This window comes from Apium graveolens, chromosome 11 (assembly GCF_009905375.1).
Source record: "Apium graveolens cultivar Ventura chromosome 11, ASM990537v1, whole genome shotgun sequence".
NCBI lineage: Eukaryota > Viridiplantae > Streptophyta > Magnoliopsida > Apiales > Apiaceae > Apium > Apium graveolens.
The window spans coordinates 181,739,172-181,758,786 of record NC_133657.1 but is presented as its reverse complement, the minus strand read 5'-3'; the positions used below and the strand labels follow the sequence as shown (position 1 = coordinate 181,758,786).

The window sequence follows — 19,615 nt, the reverse complement described above, 5'->3', positions numbered from 1 at the left end:
TTTATTTGAGTTTAAAAATATATGTGTAAAACGCTACGCGATGTTGTATTTTGTAGCCAAAACACTACACCATCACACGTTTTGCACCTTAAAAAAAAAGAAAAAGAAAATATGATGACCAAAACGCTAGGCGAGTAATGTTTTGGGCTTTTTCCGAAACGCGGAGCTAAGTAACAGCATTGCTTATTTTAAAGTGCTGGGTTTGTAATTAAGAAGCGATGCTTGAGCTTAAATATAAGCATGCAGTCTTGTGAGTGGTTGGAAATTGCTGAATGCAGATTGCAGACCGTTAGATTTGGTTGTTTTAGTTTGCTTCTTCAAATGAAGATTCCTTTCTCTATTTCAGGAATTTACCACTTTTTGAACTTTTGAGATATTTGGTATCATTCTCAAGTATTTCTTAATTCCAGTGACATAAAATTATTTCTCCGCTAATCTGAACTTTTTATGTATTGACTTTGTAATTAAGTGAATAATCTTTCTTTTTTAGGAATTATAAAAGAATGAGAGTTCAAATTCTGGTGGAGAAACTGCATTGATTTTACAGAATTGGTTATTGCTAATATTTTTTTGGCTCAACTACTTTTAATATTCTTATAAAATTTGTTGCATCCGATGTCTTCACTCTTCAATGATGAATTCAAATAAGTTACGTCGAGCACCAGTATCATATAAACTACTACATTTGTAAATACATATACATATTTCAGAGCCAATTCTTATTATCCCATTTCTTTTATCCTGCTGAGACATATTCTATACCTTCATATTTATGAAAGAAATATTGTATCTTGCTGCTCTTTTTCTATCATTGTAGACGTACTTTTCTTTCAGCTTCTTTAGCCGAAGCTTACCCCTTTGTCAAAATAAACTGCAGTAGCTTGCATGGGAATATTCAATTTAGAGTGGTGTGTGTGTACATCTACGAGTGTTCATTTAAGAAAGGAATTTATATATTGGTTGGCCCAATTCTATGCTAGTGCTGCAAACTAGTAACTAATTACATTCAATAGCAAATCTGCTTAAATGTTGCTGCAAAACAATCAGTTCTTGTAGGTTTCTAGGAAAACTCCAAATACCAATACTGGAATTAAAGTCCGAGACAGTAGGAGATCATTCTGGGATGAACAGAAACATCATAAATTAATTCAAAAAGCATAAACTAAACTTATACCTAGTGCATCACTCCCAAAATTTTAAGTGTACAGAATTTACTATAATCTTTTACTATCAGTCTGGGAAATGTTAAGCATCCAAAAATATAATACCAAAAAAAAAAAAAATTAACCAGGAGAATGTATAGTCACTAGTCAGCATACAAGGCTCTGATGCGAGTTAATGCATTTTCCTTCTTTAAGAGAACAGGAGATCTTTTAGAATAAACAACAGTAACAAGGAACCACTATAACATTTATATATAACCTTTCTCATATTAGTGAATCAGTGAACTAGTAACAGGCACGAGCTCATGCTTAGTCATATTAGAAAATATTCGTATATACAAATTTGCTCCACGTACAACCTATCAAATCAGTGAACTAGTTAAAAGCTTGAGCTAACTCTATGTTAATCAAAAAATCTTAAATGACATATTTACAGAATGACACTGATGGCATACTTTCTATACAGGTGCCAGTTCACATTAAAGCTAAACAACAACAGAAAGCAATGAGCTTGGCTCAAAACACAATTTAAAAGTTATTACTCGTGTAAAAGTAAAACTGCAGTTTGCACTATTTCAACTTACAACTCCATACACATTAGGAGCCGTTGGTCTTTTGAAAGAGGAGTTGAGGCAGCCGACACAATCTGCATATCAAAATCTCATAAGAATTGCATAGAAGATGCACAACTAAAAAAAATGCAAGTGCCCTCAAGGAATAAAGGTCGTGGGAAATTTTTATTTTGTAATCAGTACGTCATACTTTTCAATTTAGAGAGAATAAATGGGTGCGACTTCAACCAAAGGTCAGAAAAGAATTATATCAAGAAAGCAATAAGGTCTAGTTGCTTATTCTTCAACCAGCCATGTTTCAGAAGTTAAGAACTTTGCTAATAAAATAAGAGAGCTAGTAGATGTTTTTAAATGGATTTCTAGAAGGGGAACACCTGAAGAGAGTTGATGCAAATGATTCATTTTTTTTTGTATGTTGAAAAATGCAGCAACTAGTTTACAATATATAGAAAGCTTCGGATTTCAGTAGGATCTTTGCAAATGTTGATCTTTGGTATGTGGTTGACTTTGCATAATCATCATCTAAGCATACAAACTGCTATTACTACAACCATCACAGAGGAAAGTCAACAAATTAAAATTAGACAGGGGAAACTTTGAACATTTGAACATCAACATACCATATTAATAGGGCTACTGTAACGTTACGATAATTATAGCCAAGCATTTTCCAAAACATATGAAAAAAGAGAATGAACAATATAATGACTCTTGATAATGAGTTATTAGCGGGCCCGTGTATTTATATCTATACAGTTCAGGTGCCAACCTTAAAACCGGCTTTTTTGTATAGTTCCTGAGCAGGCTTGTTATCTACATTTACATGAACAAATAATTGCTTCATACCTGTCACATTCAAAATGGAGCCCATACCAATAGTCACAAATTACAGATTAGCAAGGAAAAGAAAAGGTAACATTTATCATTGTTAAGATAAATATAGAGTTTGAATTCTACATTCTGATGTGGCCATATCAGTCGCCAAATAGACCATATTTGAGGCAATATTCTGACGGCGAGCATACTTCGAAACACAAACATTTGCAATGTAAGCATACTTATGTGCATCAAAAGGCTCTTGAGATGCCAAGACAGCAGATAGTCTATTCACCTCCTGCAAACTTGGGGGGAACAAAAACCAGTAAGCACAATGTATTAGGAGCCACCGTACTCTTTCTCGATTAGTTCAGAAAATATAATCAGTTCTAGCATACTATGCTACTGTAGTATCTTGCAGTATTGCATTTCAATACATAATAACATGACTATAAGGAAGTAGGTCACTTCAAGAATCCACATTAAACCAAGTTTTAGCGCTTGTGCATGGCAACAGAGAACTGAAACGAAGAGTAAGAGCATACCCCTGGATACGTTTCCCCTTGAACAAACTGTCTAATGCTTAGGTCCATAGTTCCCACAACACTGTTTAAAACAGTTCTTCGGACATTCTTGTCTTCTTTTTTAACCTTAAAAATACCAGATGGAAAGGAATGAAATGCGTTGGGGATTAGTACTAGCAGACTTCTGTGCAAAAATGTTTAGCAAGTGCCAAGTTGTGAGTAGTACGAAAAGACCGGAGAACAAAGGATTCATGGAGGATATAAGCTAAAAAAATTAGGCTGCAAAGTGGTGTAGATGTTTTTATCCTATCAGACAGGAACAATTATACAATTCCACAGGAATAACTTACAGGACAAGACAGTACATCAGTATATCAGGAATAAGGTTTCCTGATTTTTAATACAATTCCTGATTTTTTAACATATAGGCTTCTAGACCACAGTAGCGCACCGTGATATATGAACAAAATAATAGAGAGGCAGCGGACGTAGATGAGGGAGAGGGACTTTAAACATACAGCGACGAAACAACAACACTTCAAAGATTTTCCTTCCTGTCCGCAGCATCGCCGCTTCAAAGCATAAAACTCCTGCCAAATATAGGAAAAAGAATAATAAAACAAACAGATTGACCCATTTCAGTTGGACTAAATAAAATTTATCCAGAAAATTGAAAATATAAAAATCTGCATATATCTAAACAGCTAAGAGTTACTACCCTGACTTGCCAAAAGTAAACACTGAAGAAGCTTTCTACATTTACTATTCATGACTTAATTTACTATACAATTCAATGACACTGAATAATCTAATTGTAAAAAACGTTAAACCGAGGATCAACTGTGCCCCTTTCAATTAATTTTTACTGTTCAACCAAATTATGCTGCTTCCACTGAATACTTTTATAAACAATTGCAGGGCAAGCCAGCCAAAGATACATAAATTAACAGAAAAGGCTTTCAAACGTAATATACCTAGGAAGCGCAAGTCAAGTCTAGGAATTTGATTTGATTTAGTTTGGCTGATAATGTTCAATAATCATCTTCTTGGAAATTTAGTTCACGAGCCTGTGAATGATGGTTATAGAGATCTCCATACTGAATTTGTGATAAAAAGAGGTTCAATTATTAACAGCAGTATTAGTAAAATATATTCCAGTATCCTTGTTTTCTTCCCTACATTGGGTCTCATTTCAGATTCCATATCACAAAAAAATTGGGTCTCATTTCAGATTCTATTTATGAACCTCAAGGCCCTGCACTAACATGAATGATAAGGTTCTAACATATCTATACCTGTTCAGCATATTTCCTTTTATAGCTATCGACGTGCCTGGAAGAAGAAAATTGTTAAACATTAGCTTTAGCTGAAACTAAAGTATATGTTAGCAAATTCATATTAGGAAATGATAATTATCCTAGGAAACATAGGACGACATATCCAGATAGGAAGCTACAATAGTTACAACACTGACCTCATATATGACAAGGACTCCCAATGAGCTTCTGCTCGCAGCCATGCTGCTACCTGACATGCGAAAGAAAGATGAACTAGTTTTAGAAAAGTGGATTAAAAAAATATATGTTATGCACCGAATAGACTGATAAGAAGGTAAACGAACCCAATATTCTTCATCTAGTACAGCTTCACGAGCAACAAAATTACCGAAGTTTCGTCTAAGTAATCCACAATATTCCTGATCACTAAGCTGTAGTCTGTTAAAAATAAGTTCGGGAAGCTTTGAGTTATCACCTTTGGAAACAGCCAATTGGCGGATACTTTGGTCATTACCACACTGAACTTCAAGAGTTTTCCATCTACAGTAAGAAACCGGAAAGTCTTCCCTAAAACAGTTTCATACAGAAGACAAGAGAGGCGGATGAGAGAATAAACATTATCACATCTATGAAGATATAGAAGAAATTATTTGACATCCATCACTCTATTATTTCATCAACTACTGGCCTAATTAGAAGACTTCGGCATCGCTGCCTAAACTTGTAACGTCCTATTCTTACACTGTGTTCCCGAATCTAGGATAGAAAAGAAAAGAATAGAAAAATAGCTAATTTTTCTTTCTCTTCAAATTTTTCCAAAAGTGGGAAGAAGATTTTGGAGATAAAAATAAAGAGAACATCTTCCCAAATCTGTAGCTTTTTTTCCTTTCTTTCAAAAAAGTTGTTCGGGAACAAGGTGAAGAAATTAATTCTTTACATTTCTTTTCTTTTCTCTCCAAAAAAGTTTCTGGAACAAAGCGTTACAGCTTGATATTAAATTTAGCAAACACGCCAGTATTCAACTCATCTACCCAATCATTATTTAAAGATTAGTTGGATTTTAGATAAATCTTATTGTGAAGTTTCAACGGGACTCATAATAATGTAGGTTAAGAAATGGTTGAGGAAAGTAAATAAACAGAGTTCCACATAGAATCAGTAAAAACACTAATATATATGTCCTAAATTTCTTAAATATTCATTAATTCTTAACATTCAAAATCTAATTAATACAGGATGATTACATCTCGTTATATACAAGTATAAACCTATCTTGGACAATAAACTATAACCACATCTTTTCTAAAATAATTCTGATAGATAGTAAAAAAATAAACATTCTCAGGGGGAGTAAGATGGCTTACTTCTACTCTAAAAGAGTACAAATGTTGTTTCCGAAAAGAGCCTTGACTTAACTAAACAATCTAAGAGCATCGATCAAATATATGAGCAATCTAGAAAGAATAGATAAACTCCTGACTAACTATGACTCCTGACCAATTACAAAATAGTTCGAAAACCCTAATAATCGATCATACAATATCCTGACATAAAATAATAGGAGACAAGCAAGCATGCAATGAATATTGAAAAAAAACTAGTCAAACTAAACCACGAAACCTCCTCAACTCCTAACCCAAGTACTCCGTAATAAGGTATCTAATCTCTACTAGAAAATCAGATACTAGAATCTAATCATAACAGGATCCCCAATACCCTCTACTCAAATTGCCATACATAGTGAAGCAGCGTATATCCCAAAAATAAGTGACTACGAGTATTACGATCTTTTGGGAAATGAACAATAAAATATAATATATAATTCAAATTCGGCACAAAATTAAACAAAATGTATGAGTTGGTATTTGAATATGAATTGTAAAACTTGATCCAACTAAAATACAATGACCAGAAAAATCTCCGAACAATATAAATAAGTTAAATAAAAAGGGATTGAGGGTGTATGAATAATATGTTTATACCTGTAGACGCTGAAGACAATGAGGGAATTGCGTTTAAGGGGAGTGGGTGTGAATAGAGGTTGCGCAAAATGAATATTGCATTTCAGCTGCTCCATCCTCTCTCTCTCTCTCTATATATATATATATACTATAAGTGGTATTATATCATCGAGATTTGAAGAAGGAGACGGAGAGATGAGAAAGGAGGGACAAGGAAGATGAAAATGGAGGAGGAGGTCAACATAAGCAATAAAGGAGGCAGGAAGGGTATGCTATTACTACAGGAATGAATATGAATATGAATATGAATATGATATGAGCTTTCAGGGTGTTTCAGACCCATTTTCCCCACCCCCAAAATTTGGAAATCTTACCAATTTGATATAAATGATTCACAAAATAAACCGCTTTTTTTAAATCGAGTTCTTCAACGATATATTTTTAATTTTGTTTAGCTAATTATAAAAAAAATTATTTCTTATATCCATCTCTTTAAATTATTAATTTTAAACTTTATCAATGCTTGTATTAATTTTTATTACAATAAAAAATGAGAAAAATATTTAAAATACCGAAACTTCAGCTATAATGATACAAAATACTTATCTACGCGAGAAATAGTCCTAAATACCAACATGACATGCATCTCATAGGGAAGACACATGCATGTCACCTAATACATATTTTTTAAGAATTTTATAAAGGATACACATTTTGTAAATACATATCGCGTTTATAGAAAGGGTAAAAGATCTAAATAATCATTTTTAAATAAGAATCGTCCAAAATACCCACCAAAATTTTAATACCCAAAATACCCACCAGATACTTCATTTTCAGTACTTACATAAAATATCAGGATGATACTCTTTTACCAGTGGAGTATAATGCTTTATATTTTTTATCAATGGAGTATCGATCTGTATACTTTTTTGTCTGTGGAGTAACATGTGAGATACTCTTTTATGAGTAGAGTACTCTTTTATGGCACTATCAAGACCTTATTTGATGAGCATAACTACAGTAAGTCATACTCAAATAAGCTTGCTAGTGTGAAATATCTGACAGAGTTGTATGGGGACAGGATAAGGAAAAATCCACAATGGAAAGTAAATGAAATGGCAGAGACTATCAAGCAGGAGTTGGAGATAGAGGTTCCTAGAATTAAGATTTTAAGGGTGAGAAAGGCTTTACTAGAGGGTGTACATGAGGCAGTGAAAGACCATTACTCAAGACTAAGGGACTTTGCACATGAGATTCTTACCAGCAACCCTAAAAATACAGTGTAGATTAGGACCACAAGGCTGAATGAGGGTGATTCCAATAAGTTTAAAAGAATCTACCTTTGTTATCATGCTTTAAAGGAAGGCTGGAAGGCTGGATGCAGGCTTGTTATTGGTTTTGATGGATGTTTTTTGAAGACAATTTGTGGTGGTCAGTTGCTATCAGCTGTGGGGAGGGATGGTAATAATCAAATGTACCCCATAGCTTATGCTGTTGTGGAAAGTGAGAATACAGAAAGTTGGAAATGGTTTACTGAGTTGCTAAGTGAAGATCTCAGTCTTGGTGATGGTTTTGGTTACACCATAATCTCAGATCAGCAGAAAGGCTTGGATAATGCACTGAAAGAGCTCCTCCCTAGAGTGGAACATAGATACTGTGCAAGACATTTATATAGTAACTACATGAAAAGGTTAGACATTTACATATTTTGCATCTTATCTCTTACTTACATATGAATTTTCTTTTTGGATCATGAGTTGTTTTTATTTGCTAGGTTTTCATCTATGGCCTTGAAGAGAGCATTCTGAAATGCTTGTATGTCAACCTATCCTGCAGCACATGCAAGGGCAATGAAAGAGTTGCAAAGGCTATTAAAGCCAACACATGAACATCTTCACAAGCTGGACCCAAAGGTTTGGACTAAGGCACATTTCAACATATTCTGCAAGGCTAGTAATGTAGAAAATAACATGAGTGAGTCATTTAATGCATGAATTATACATGAGAGGTACAAATAACTTCAACTATTTGGAACTTTTAATGTTTACAAAACATTTTGGATAAAATATAATGATTACTGTTTTACATGTTACTAGGTACATGCCTTTGCTGACAATGATGCAAGAAATTCATTTCAAACTATTGACAAGAATCATATTGAATAGGGTTGCCATGATCAGAAGTGATGCACAACTTTGCTCAAGGATAAAAAGGAAGCTGGACATACTTGTTACTGAATCCAGAAACTGGAGAGCTAGCTGGAATGGTGCAACCAGGTATAGTGTCAAACATGGTACAAAAGTTGTCACAGTTGACTTAGATGCAAAATCATGTGATTGTAGGAGGTATGACCTTACTAGCATACCTTGTGAACATGCCATTGCTGCAATACATGATAGGAGGCATCACCCTGTGGATTATTTCTCTGATTTTTACAAGAAACAGAAGTTTTTGGCATCATATAACTTCCCTCTAGAAGCACTAAAAGGGGAAGAATTCTGGGAGGTCCATTCTACTGATGAGCTTCTACCTCCAAATCTTCCAAAAAAACTAAGGGGAAAGCCCAAAAAAATGAGAAGGAAGGAGGACTGGGAAGGTGGGAATAGAGTGCAAGGATCTCAAACTGTAAGTGGTCCAATTATGCAGAGGTATAGCAACAAAAGGGTTATGCATTGCTCCTTGTGTGGGGACTCATCTCACAGGAATACTAATTGTCCAACCAAAAAGAATGGTGCACCACTTGATGAAGAAGCTGAGATGAGGACAGTTGAGCAAGGAGATGCAACAAGGCCCGACCACAACACAACTTCTGCTAGTAAGAAAAAAGCCCCAAAGGAGATGAAGAGACGAAAGCTTCAGATAAGAAGGCAAGATAAGGGAAAAGCTATTGACAATGAAGGACAACAGAACATTTGGGATGGTCAGAAGTCATTGAAGGTGCCTAAAAAGAAATTGCCTTTTGTTAATGAGGCTGGTGATGATGTGGTGAAGAAAGGCAAAGATCCAACTCATTTCCAAGAGAACCTACTAGGTCCAGTTGGGTATAAAGTAGTGTTCATACCTACACCATGCTTTGTCCCATTCTTGCCCCCAAGAAGCACACTAAAAGCTTTTACACCTCCAGTACTTCACTTGTCTAGCCAACCAGTTCTACTACTAGAGTAACTCCATCCAATCTAGCTCAAATCTCCGATCTAGCTGACATAGGGGCGGAAGAAGAAGCTGGACTTGCAACCATGGAGGCAGAAGAAGAAGATGAACTTGCAGACATGGAGGCAGTATAAGAAGATGAACTTGCAGACATGGAGGCAGAAGATCCACTTCAACCAAGCAGGAGGTCAGTAAGACTTCTTGAGAAGAGATCATTCAAGTGGACTAACACACCATATGATCCAGTTAAGCTGGATGATTAGACCTTTGTTATGCCTGCTTTTGCTTTGCTTCATTAAGTAGATTTAAGACTATGGCCAAACTTTTGAGATGGGATTTGTAGTGCTTTTGTTATGCTTTGGACCAGGAGTATGCTTTTGTGTTAAGACTATTCTGCTTGCTTTTTGTATGGCTACTATAATATTTGGACCTGGCCTTATCCTAGTGGAATGGAATCTTGTGATTTTATTTTATTCTAGTGTCATCTTTTCTGTAAATATTCATTACTTTGCACATGTTTTACCTTGTTTGCGGACAATGACAACTATAAGCACACTCACACACAGAAACTTATAATACACAATGACAATTTTAATTAAAGAAACCATATCAACCAACTACAATTTCATTAAAAAGAACCAACTACATCAACCAACTACATCTTGTACATACAACCAACTACATCAATATTACATCTACCTAACAAACAACATTATTAGGGCTGATGTAACAACAACAAACACACACAGTTTCAAATTACTTCTAAGCCTTTCTATTTCAGCTTCTAGGTCCTTGTTTGCCTCCTCTACTTGCATCTTCTCACCCTTCACCATTCTTTTTTTTTCAACAGCTTCCTCCAGATTTTCTTCAACAAGTTTCAGTTTTTCCTCCAAATATACCCTTCTGTGATTCAAATGAGTGACTATATCATAAGCCCTCCCATTAAATCCTTCATCAATCCACTCAAAGAAGTGGCGGCCTTGAACCTCCTAATTTCATAGCAAAGAAATCAAACACAGTGCATATTATCAAAAATTATTTTATAAAACCTTACATAAACGATAATATATACCTTAAGTTTTTGACATGCATAGAACCTTCTCCCTGGATTTTCAGTGTCCAAGAAGTACTAACCCTTGCTAATCTCCCACAAAAACATTGTTGATAACCAGAATTTTTCACTGATTCAATTGAGGTGCTACCGCACATTTTTGTGTTAGGGCTTTCACTCCTCATCAACGAGAGCTGCTTAATCTTCAATGAATTACACTAATTTATCCTTTCACTCCCACTATTGGATTTTTGGTGTAAGAACCCTAATAATGGTGTAGAGAGGGGACTGTGGTTTCTATCTATTTATTTATAACCATGTGTATATAGCCGTTACAATACACGTTACAATACACGTAACAAGTTGTTTACACTGTGTCCAACAAAGCCCTGCCACGTAGATTCGTCCGTTAGGTCAAGTAAATAATTTAACGGCATTGTCATTATCCGCTACTAGAGTGGTACATTAGAGACCCCGATAAAAATAATAAAGATTTTGATACTAGGCTCTTACTTCAGTGACCACAGTGATATTTAACCTTTTTTTATTATATACAACCTGCAGCCGCTACCCTTCGGGTGAACAGTGAGTAAACCCCACGGGTTCAGGCAACACATGAACCAAAAATAAACCGCTTTTTTGAAATCGAGTTCTTTAACGATATATTTTTAATTTTGTTTAAGTAATTATAAAAAAAATGTTTCTTATATCCATCTCTTTAACTTATTAATTTTAAACTTTATCAATGCCTGAGTTAATTTTTATTACAATAAAAAATGAGAAAAATATTTAAAATACCGAAATTTCAGCTATAACGATACAAAATACGTATCTACGCGAGAAATAGTCCAAAATACCAACGTAATATGCATCTCATAGGGATTTGTATAAAATACAAAAGACACATGCGTGTCACCTAATACATATTTTTCAAGAATTTTATAAAAGATACACATTTTGTAAATGCTCATCGCGTTTACAGAAAGGGTAAAAGATCTAAATAATCATTTTTAAATAAGAATCGTCCAAAATACCCACCAAAATTTTAAGGTCCAAAATACCCACCAGATACTTCATTTTCAGTGGAGTATACTCTACTTACAAAGAGTATCAGGATGATACTCCTTTCCCGGTGGAGTATAATACTTGATACCTTTTTGTCAATGGAGTATCGATCCGTATACTTTTTTGTCTGTGGAGCAACATGTGAGACACTCCTTTATCAATAGAGTATTACCTACATTCTTAGAATTTTACTTTTATTCATTTTTTAAATATTTTTAAACCCCATATGGAAAATTATTAAGCCATAAAATATTACAAATTTAAAAAATGGTACTTGTTTAAATAATAAAATATTGAATAAATATTTATTTATTTTTAAAATATAACGCTCTAATGACGGTGGAGTATCAGGCCTAATATTCCACTGGGAAATGAGTAACAAGACTGATACCCCACTGGCGGAGGAGTATCAGCCATGATACTCTACTGACAAAGTAGTATCGTTCTGATACTCCACTGAAAGTGGCGCATCATCCTGATACTCCGGTATCAGTGTAGTATCTGGTGGGTATTTAATGCACCTTATTTCAGAATAAGTATTTTGGATAAAAGGACATTAAAAAGAGGTATTTTGATAATTTTTTCTTATGAAAACGTAAGATATTTTTTATTATTTTTTTCCATTTTTTTATTATAGATAACCTGCAGCCGCTGGAGTAAATTCCACGGGCTCATGCAACACATTAACCAAAATAAACCGCACTTAAGCGACAAATTCCGGTTCAAGAGGCATAATTATAAATTTTTCTCCTGTGAGATTCGAACCTGTGATAAAGAGGATAATTATTCTTTTAAATCAACTTAAGTGAAAGAAAAGATGAGACATACGTATCCCATATAACAAGCATTTTTAAAATGTTATTTTTAAAATGTGTATCCGATGACGCATATGACACAAGTATATGATCGGTATTTTCTGTTATTCAGTTCGAATATAGGTAGCTTGGACTATGTATTTTTTGATACATGCATTTAGGATCATCACCCAATAAAACGATTTTAACTAATTTTTTATTATTATTATTTTTTAAATTTAATTAATTTTTAAATAAAACCTAGATATAAGCAGAATTTTTTGTTTTTTGTTTTAAAACTGAATCAAATATTCTTTTTCTCATATTTAAATCTATTTCTTGGTCAAATTATTTTATCCAATTCGATTGAAAATCCCACAAATTGAACGAATAAAATACTAGCACTACCAATTTCCTTCCTATCCCCAAAAGTCTAATAAGGTTACCTGTTCAACTGCAGCGAGCAGACACAACAGTGTAATCTAATTAGTCATTTGTTGAAACAACGCCTTAACAAAACAGTTTCATTCACAACATACATACGACAAACGTGCAACACATCATTCCTGTCAGAATTTCCCTTCAGCATCTTTGCATATATAATAAATTTATACACACAGATAAACATATTGTAGACTGTCAACATACACAAGCTTTCACAGCCATGGCTTCCACACAGTTTCTATGCAACAGCCACCATTTATACAGCTCCAAAACAAAAGCTACTTGTTTTAGAAATGGGGGTCTTATTACACACCTGCCCTTTTCATTTTCTACTAAAAAATCCCAATTCAAAACAGCCCAGTTTGTCACAATCAGAGCTTCAAGCAAGAAACAAGTTGAGGTTTGTGTGTGTTTTTTTATATGTACATGTTTTTTTTTGATTATGTGATTTTTGGTTTTTGTTTTGATGATTGTTCTTGGGTGGTGTTTAGATTGTGTATAATCCTGATGAGAGGTTGAATAAGCTAGCTGATGAAGTTGATGCCAATGCTGGACTTTCGAGACTTACTCTTTTTTCGCCTTGTAAGGTAAGGGGATTGATGCTTAGACAGTGTTAGTCAAATTGTGTCAACTATGAAATGTTGGTTTTTATTTTTTTGATTTTTAATCTAAATTCTTGTAATATTTTTAATGTCGTATGAGTGTGGGATGTAGGTAGGCCTTACACCGATTCCTAGTAGAGACTAGAGACTCTGTTTTCGTGAACACCCCGACTTTTGACATAATTTAATGATATCCCCTTACATATTTTTATCTGATGTTGAATTTTTAGTGATTTTTATATTCCTCTTTTTCATTTACTTTTTAATGGTCAGTTTTCCTATGTGGAAAAGCTGTGGTGAAGTTTATGAAATTATCATTCTATAGGGGGATTTTCACAATATTTCAAACTATTTAAGGGAAATGTGTATGTTATCACGAAGTATTATTCTTAATCGAGGGTTGAAACGTGGAACTTATGTCTATTATCTAGGTAACATTCCCCATATACTCCTTAGTTTTCGAATTTCATTTACCAAATTCTCATTATCTATATCTAGTTATTTAATTTCATACCTCGAGTAAAATCAAATGCTATTGGTGATATCAATCACATTTAAATTCCCTCCGTTTCCATTAACAATCCAAATGCATTTGGCACTTCTTAAATGTTTAAATTGTTGCAGATAAATGTTTTCTTGAGAATAACTAGCAAGAGGGAGGATGGGTTTCACGATCTGGCCTCGCTCTTCCATGTAAGTGCTCACTCATAAAGTGCACTATCTGTGTTCCCGTGATTCATACTTGTATTTGTTCACAGGTTTTCTTTTGGCTTGTTGCCTATCAATGTTCTTGTATATATCAGATGCCATGAGCTAGACTAAATTCTTTGATACTTTCAGGTGATCAGCTTAGGAGATAAAATTAAGTTTTCTTTGTCACCATCAAAGTCCACGGATCGATTATCAACAAACGTTCCTGGTGTTCCTCTTGATGATACCAATCTGGCAAGCCACAAATTATTATGTTCCTTTTTGTTTATTTTGATCTTAGATGTATCATCATTGGTATTTTATATTGCTTTCGCAGATCATTAAAGCCCTTAATCTCTACAGGAAAAAGACTGGCAGTGACAAATTCTTTTGGGTAAAATCTACAACCCGCTTACGTTATCTGGTTGTTTTGATATTTTGTATCTTTGACCATCTTTTATCCTATCCTCGCTGTAGATTCATCTTGATAAGAAGGTGCCTACAGGGGCTGGGCTTGGTGGCGGCAGTAGCAACGCTGCAACTGCTTTGTGGGCAGCAAATCAATTTAGTGGTTGTATTGCCACTGAGAAGGAGCTTCAAGAATGGTCTGGTGAGATAGGTTCTGACATTCCCTTCTTTTTCTCAAATGGAGCAGCCTATTGTACAGGTAGAGGTGAGGTATGATTCCACTTCTATCATAGCAAACTTTAGTTTACCGAAAAATTAGTCTTATTGATCATCCATTTATGCGCTACAAGGTCATCTACTGATTTGATGTTGTCAAAATTCCTCCTAAATTACTTATTAACAATTTTATACAACAATGTATATCATACAAATGGAAGTAAGTATAATAAAAGGTTAAAAGGCTAAGCTGGATAGATAAAGAAGAGTAAATATCCTACAAATAAAATATACAACATCAAGTTTGATTGTTAAACATCCAACCAATTCAAATTCAAATTTATACAGTTTAATAAGATTTTTTAACCAATTCTATTATGACCATAACTATAACTATCTAACCATCTAACTAGATTATATCTATCATTTACTATTTTCTACTTATTTTTTTACCAATTTAAAGCAGATGGAGCATGTTCATCCTTGAAAATAGAAATGAATGGAGATAGTTGTGTTATGGATACATTGGTGACCATTTATATTGATTCTTATATCTACATATTTGTTTGTGTAAATATATGCCTTGGTCTATCTTTACCAGGTTTTCGCTTTCAACTGCTTGAAAATGGTTAACATATAGGCAGTGACAATTATGTATGTTGGTGTGACTCATATTGATTACACGTCCTTGTTTCATGGCTATTTATATGTAGTGAAAACCATAAAAAGACTTGTTCTTTTGTTCTCTGTAACCAGGTTGTTCAAGATCTTCCGGCACCTATACCGTCTCATATTCCAATGGTACTCATAAAGCCCCCACAGGCATGCTCCACGGCTGAAGTCTACAAGGTAATATATGTCTTGATTTACAACCACTTAAAAAGTTAAAAATAGCATGTCACAAAACCTTCAAACTAAGATGTTATTTTTCAGCGTCTTCAACTGGATCGAACTGTTTCTATTGATCCTCTAACCTTGTTGGAAAAGATCTCTACAAGCGGTATATCTCAAGATGTTTGTGTTAATGATTTAGGTAAGAATTTGCATCAGACACTCTTAGAATTCGATTTTCATGTGGCTTAACTACAAAAGAAATATAATTTAAACCCTGATTATGTCAGGAATACAGTATAAAGTTCTCTTGAAATATCTCATGACACATTTTGCTCAAATTATTGTGAATAGTTAGCTACTAGAGTCAATTGGGTTGGAAATCTGAAAGGGGTAGAAGTCTATCAGCTGCATTTCTTTTTCCCCATTAAATTAATGATGTAAGATTTTCACACTCAAAATGAATGACGATACAGATAATAATTCTGTTTTAAGTTCATATGTCTAGCTTCATCCTTCTGCAGTTTATAGAAAATCTAAGCCACTGGGATTCTGACAGATTATTCTGTCTATCTTCTTTGGGTAAACCAACTGAAACATAAGACTCAAATTTTACAAGTTTAAGATCGGTTTGGCTTGCCTTATGTTTCAGACATTCACATACTTTTGTATGGAAATTAGTTCATATTTTGGAATTATTGGAAATGCTAAACACCCCCATAATAGAACTCAGTCAGCTAAACTCATAAACACTTTAAGAAACACAAATACCAAGAGGTGAGAATTTCAGATGAAGATTTCCTGATTAAATTTATCACTAGAAAATAGGATAAACATAGTCAGACTATTATGCTTGATTAAATTGGTATCGAATTGTCTCTATGTGCTAAATTGACTATGATCTAGGGAGGGGGTGGGGGTGTTTTAATAACACAGCCAACATCTGGATATAATATATTGGAAAGGTCGAATGAAGTCAACTTGTTTTACATGACTAATATTTGTAATTTGAAGTTTTAGTTCTATTCACACACGTGCACACACACACACACACTCACACACATATATATACTGGGTATTGTTGACAATGACACAACAAAATAGGCTTCATTTTTTAAGCTCTTCATTACTCGCGAGAGTCCCACTACTGGTACTAGTGTCTTAGTTATGTTGCTAAGTACTCTTATAGTTTCAGAAGAGGGTCTTGGCAACGTCATGATTGAACAAAATACATTGTTAATTTGCTCCTAATATACCTAACTTATGCACGCATATAATTTATTTTCAATAGCATAAAAAGTCTGAACATGAAGTTCTTTTTTGCTTTTATTCTTGACCTTTTGGACTTGCTATATACCTGACTCTACATTCAAATGTTATTGCGTTAATCCCAGAAATTCCTGCTTTTGAGGTTCTCCCATCTTTGAAAAGATTGAAGCAACGTGTGATTGCAGCAGGTCGTGGACAATATGAAGCTGTTTTTATGTCTGGGAGGTAATAATCTATACACCCTCCAAATGTATTTAAAACTAAATTTAAATATGCTATTGAGGTTTCTCAAACTGACCTATACTTCTATAAAGTAATACATTTATTCGAGGAAGTCTAATTCAATGCCAAACTTGGTTTTCTGTGATTTGAAATATGCAAAAAATAAAAAGAAAAAAAAAAGAAACACAACTCTGAAGGAGTTGCATAAGTAGATGCAAATATGTATAGTTGGTTTTGCAAATAAAGATGCATTTGTGCATCTGGTCACATCATTAATTAACCATAAATGAAATCAAAGTTGGTTTACAATAAATAAAAGTGGGGAGAGATGGCAAAAAACTTAGTTAAATTTGTAATTATTTGGTGGCAAATTGCAACTAGCACTGAAGTGCAAGTTCTACTTTATCACCAAAAACCATTTTTTGGTCCGTGATAGAGGAATCTGGTAATAACGTTTTTTTAGGTTTATCGCCACATTCAAGATCTGGGATGGTGATCCTTTGCTTGAGAAGTCATAAGTGATACTGCCTCCATCTCATTCATTTTATGTGTCCTGTTTTGACTATTGTATGGTCAAATTGACTTATTTTAGAAAACTGAAGAATTCATATTTAGTGGATTAGATATATTTTATAATAATACAAGTTTTAAAAATTTCTTCATTATATAAAATTTGGTCAATCTGACTGCAGACTAGTTAAAACAAAACAGGACCCACAAAATGAGATGGAGAAGTATTTGAATTTTTGAACTAATACGTGTAAACTGTTCATGGAAAAAATGTTAAACATATTAGAAAAAGTGATTAATAACCCATTCTAGTTATCAACTATCTCAATGTGATAGATAAAGTTATCCCTTAAAATTTAACAAACATTAAAATATAAACTAACTTCACATATTGAAATACTAAAATTAAGTATGTTGTAGTTGTGTGTATAATCTGTATGCACATTTGATGAATGTATTAACAAGTATTTTTCAAATATATATTTAAGCAGGTCACAAAGCCTTAAACCAAACACGGACAAGCTTTTATAAATCAAACACCGAGCTTCTCACAGATGGCCAGATTTAGTTACAACCTAACTTGCAACAAATACTGTTCCTGTCTTTATACTTTTTAGGCATAATATGGTAATTAAGATTAAGTAAATATAATTGCAAGATATTTCTTTTCTCCCTTTGGTTGTAACCATTGCAATTTATCTAATGCAGTGGAAGCACCATAGTAGGAGTAGGCTCTCCAGATCCACCACAATTTGTGTATGATGATGAAGAATATCAGGATGTATTTTTGTCAGGTATTTCTACTTATTTCCTTTCTACAATTAATTGAAAGTTCCTCTAAAGCAGGTTCAGTAAAATATCATTCAGTCGCAAAGAAAACAACTTGCACTAGAAACATATATTTTGTACAATGTCCAGCCTCAGATATGTAAACTCAGGTTCCTTACCCAAGTATCTATATATTCAGATCTTCAGACACAGGGTTTTTATAAAATTTTATAAGAGGCATGCTCTGAAAACCCTTAAATAAAGAAAAAAAACATCAAGTAAAACAAATAGAAGAATTGCTAGTTGCATAAACTATAAACAGTGGAACATGTAGAAACCCTCAAGATCAGACTATTTCAGTAGCCAAAAATTAAAAAGAAATGAAATAAGAACCAGGAATGGGAATTTCAACATATTTGATGTTCTTACAGAGCTCTGCTTTTCTACGTATACTATTGAGTTGATTATTCTCCTGTTTTATTGTCTCGTCTAATGCAGAAGCCAGCTTCATTACCCGCGAACCTACTCAGTGGTACCGAGAACCTTATGCAACAAATTCTGGTACCGATTCAACTGAAGATTTTGCTCAAAGCGCTTAGGACTCCGTACATGAACACTTGGTAAGAGTTGTAGCTCTGTGGCCCCATTCCTCCCTCAATGTTGGCTTGCTTAAGGGCTTGAAATCTAAAACACTTGTGAACAATATTACATTTTTTTTATTATTATTCGTTGGAAAATGGTAGTTTTAGAGGTAATTACCCCACGACCACGGTCACATCTACTTGAATCCTCACGTTTTTGTTACATTCATGTATTAACTTTATTATTAGACACCCATTTAGGACCAATGATTGAAACATCTTTTATGACTTGACAAGACATCACATGTATAAAATTGATTGAGGTCCTCTTGCATATCCATACCCCAATTTTAATCTTCCAGGGCTTCTTTGATTACTTTTGAACAAAGATTCCAAAGTTATGAGAACGCTTATATTTCTAGAATTTAATTTTAAAACGAAATATTTTTTATCAGATATGGATAAACGTGCAAATTAATGTTTTCTCCTGTTACGTGTGTGAAATGTTTCAATCCACAACATAGCCATTACATAGATAGATAATAACTTTTGGTTCACAGTCAGGTAGCCATTGATAGATGCAAATCTCAATCCTTGAAAATATCTCAAAGTTTTATGTTTAAAACTCAAAGGTTCATAATGTTTATGCTTGAATAATGGTGAAGCTACATTGCTGTAACTAAAATCAGGTACCAATT

General features: G+C 33.9%; 2 protein-coding genes across 2 annotated transcripts; one reads left to right on the top strand and one right to left on the bottom strand.

Moving 5' to 3' along the window:
- Positions 1-1,479: 1,479 nt before the first annotated feature.
- LOC141698465 (GCN5-related N-acetyltransferase 6, chloroplastic-like) lies at positions 1,480-6,672 on the bottom strand. The gene is made up of 9 exons (XM_074503164.1): positions 6,335-6,672; positions 4,697-4,919; positions 4,550-4,602; positions 4,371-4,407; positions 3,594-3,665; positions 3,097-3,201; positions 2,693-2,849; positions 2,505-2,581; positions 1,480-1,809 (listed from the first exon to the last, which is right to left on the bottom strand). The coding sequence occupies exons 1-9, from the start codon at positions 6,427-6,429 to the stop codon at positions 1,744-1,746; spliced, it is 885 nt and encodes a 294-aa protein (XP_074359265.1). The 5' UTR covers positions 6,430-6,672; the 3' UTR covers positions 1,480-1,743.
- Positions 6,673-12,807: 6,135 nt separating this feature from the next.
- LOC141697354 (4-diphosphocytidyl-2-C-methyl-D-erythritol kinase, chloroplastic/chromoplastic) lies at positions 12,808-19,251 on the top strand. Its single transcript, XM_074501676.1, has 11 exons — positions 12,808-13,220; positions 13,312-13,407; positions 14,047-14,115; positions 14,263-14,367; positions 14,450-14,506; positions 14,590-14,790; positions 15,493-15,585; positions 15,670-15,769; positions 16,962-17,061; positions 18,277-18,362; positions 18,835-19,251. Exons 1-11 carry the CDS (start codon positions 13,041-13,043, stop codon positions 18,933-18,935), a joined length of 1,188 nt encoding a protein of 395 aa, XP_074357777.1. The 5' UTR covers positions 12,808-13,040; the 3' UTR covers positions 18,936-19,251.
- The last annotated feature ends 364 nt before the right edge of the window (positions 19,252-19,615 follow it).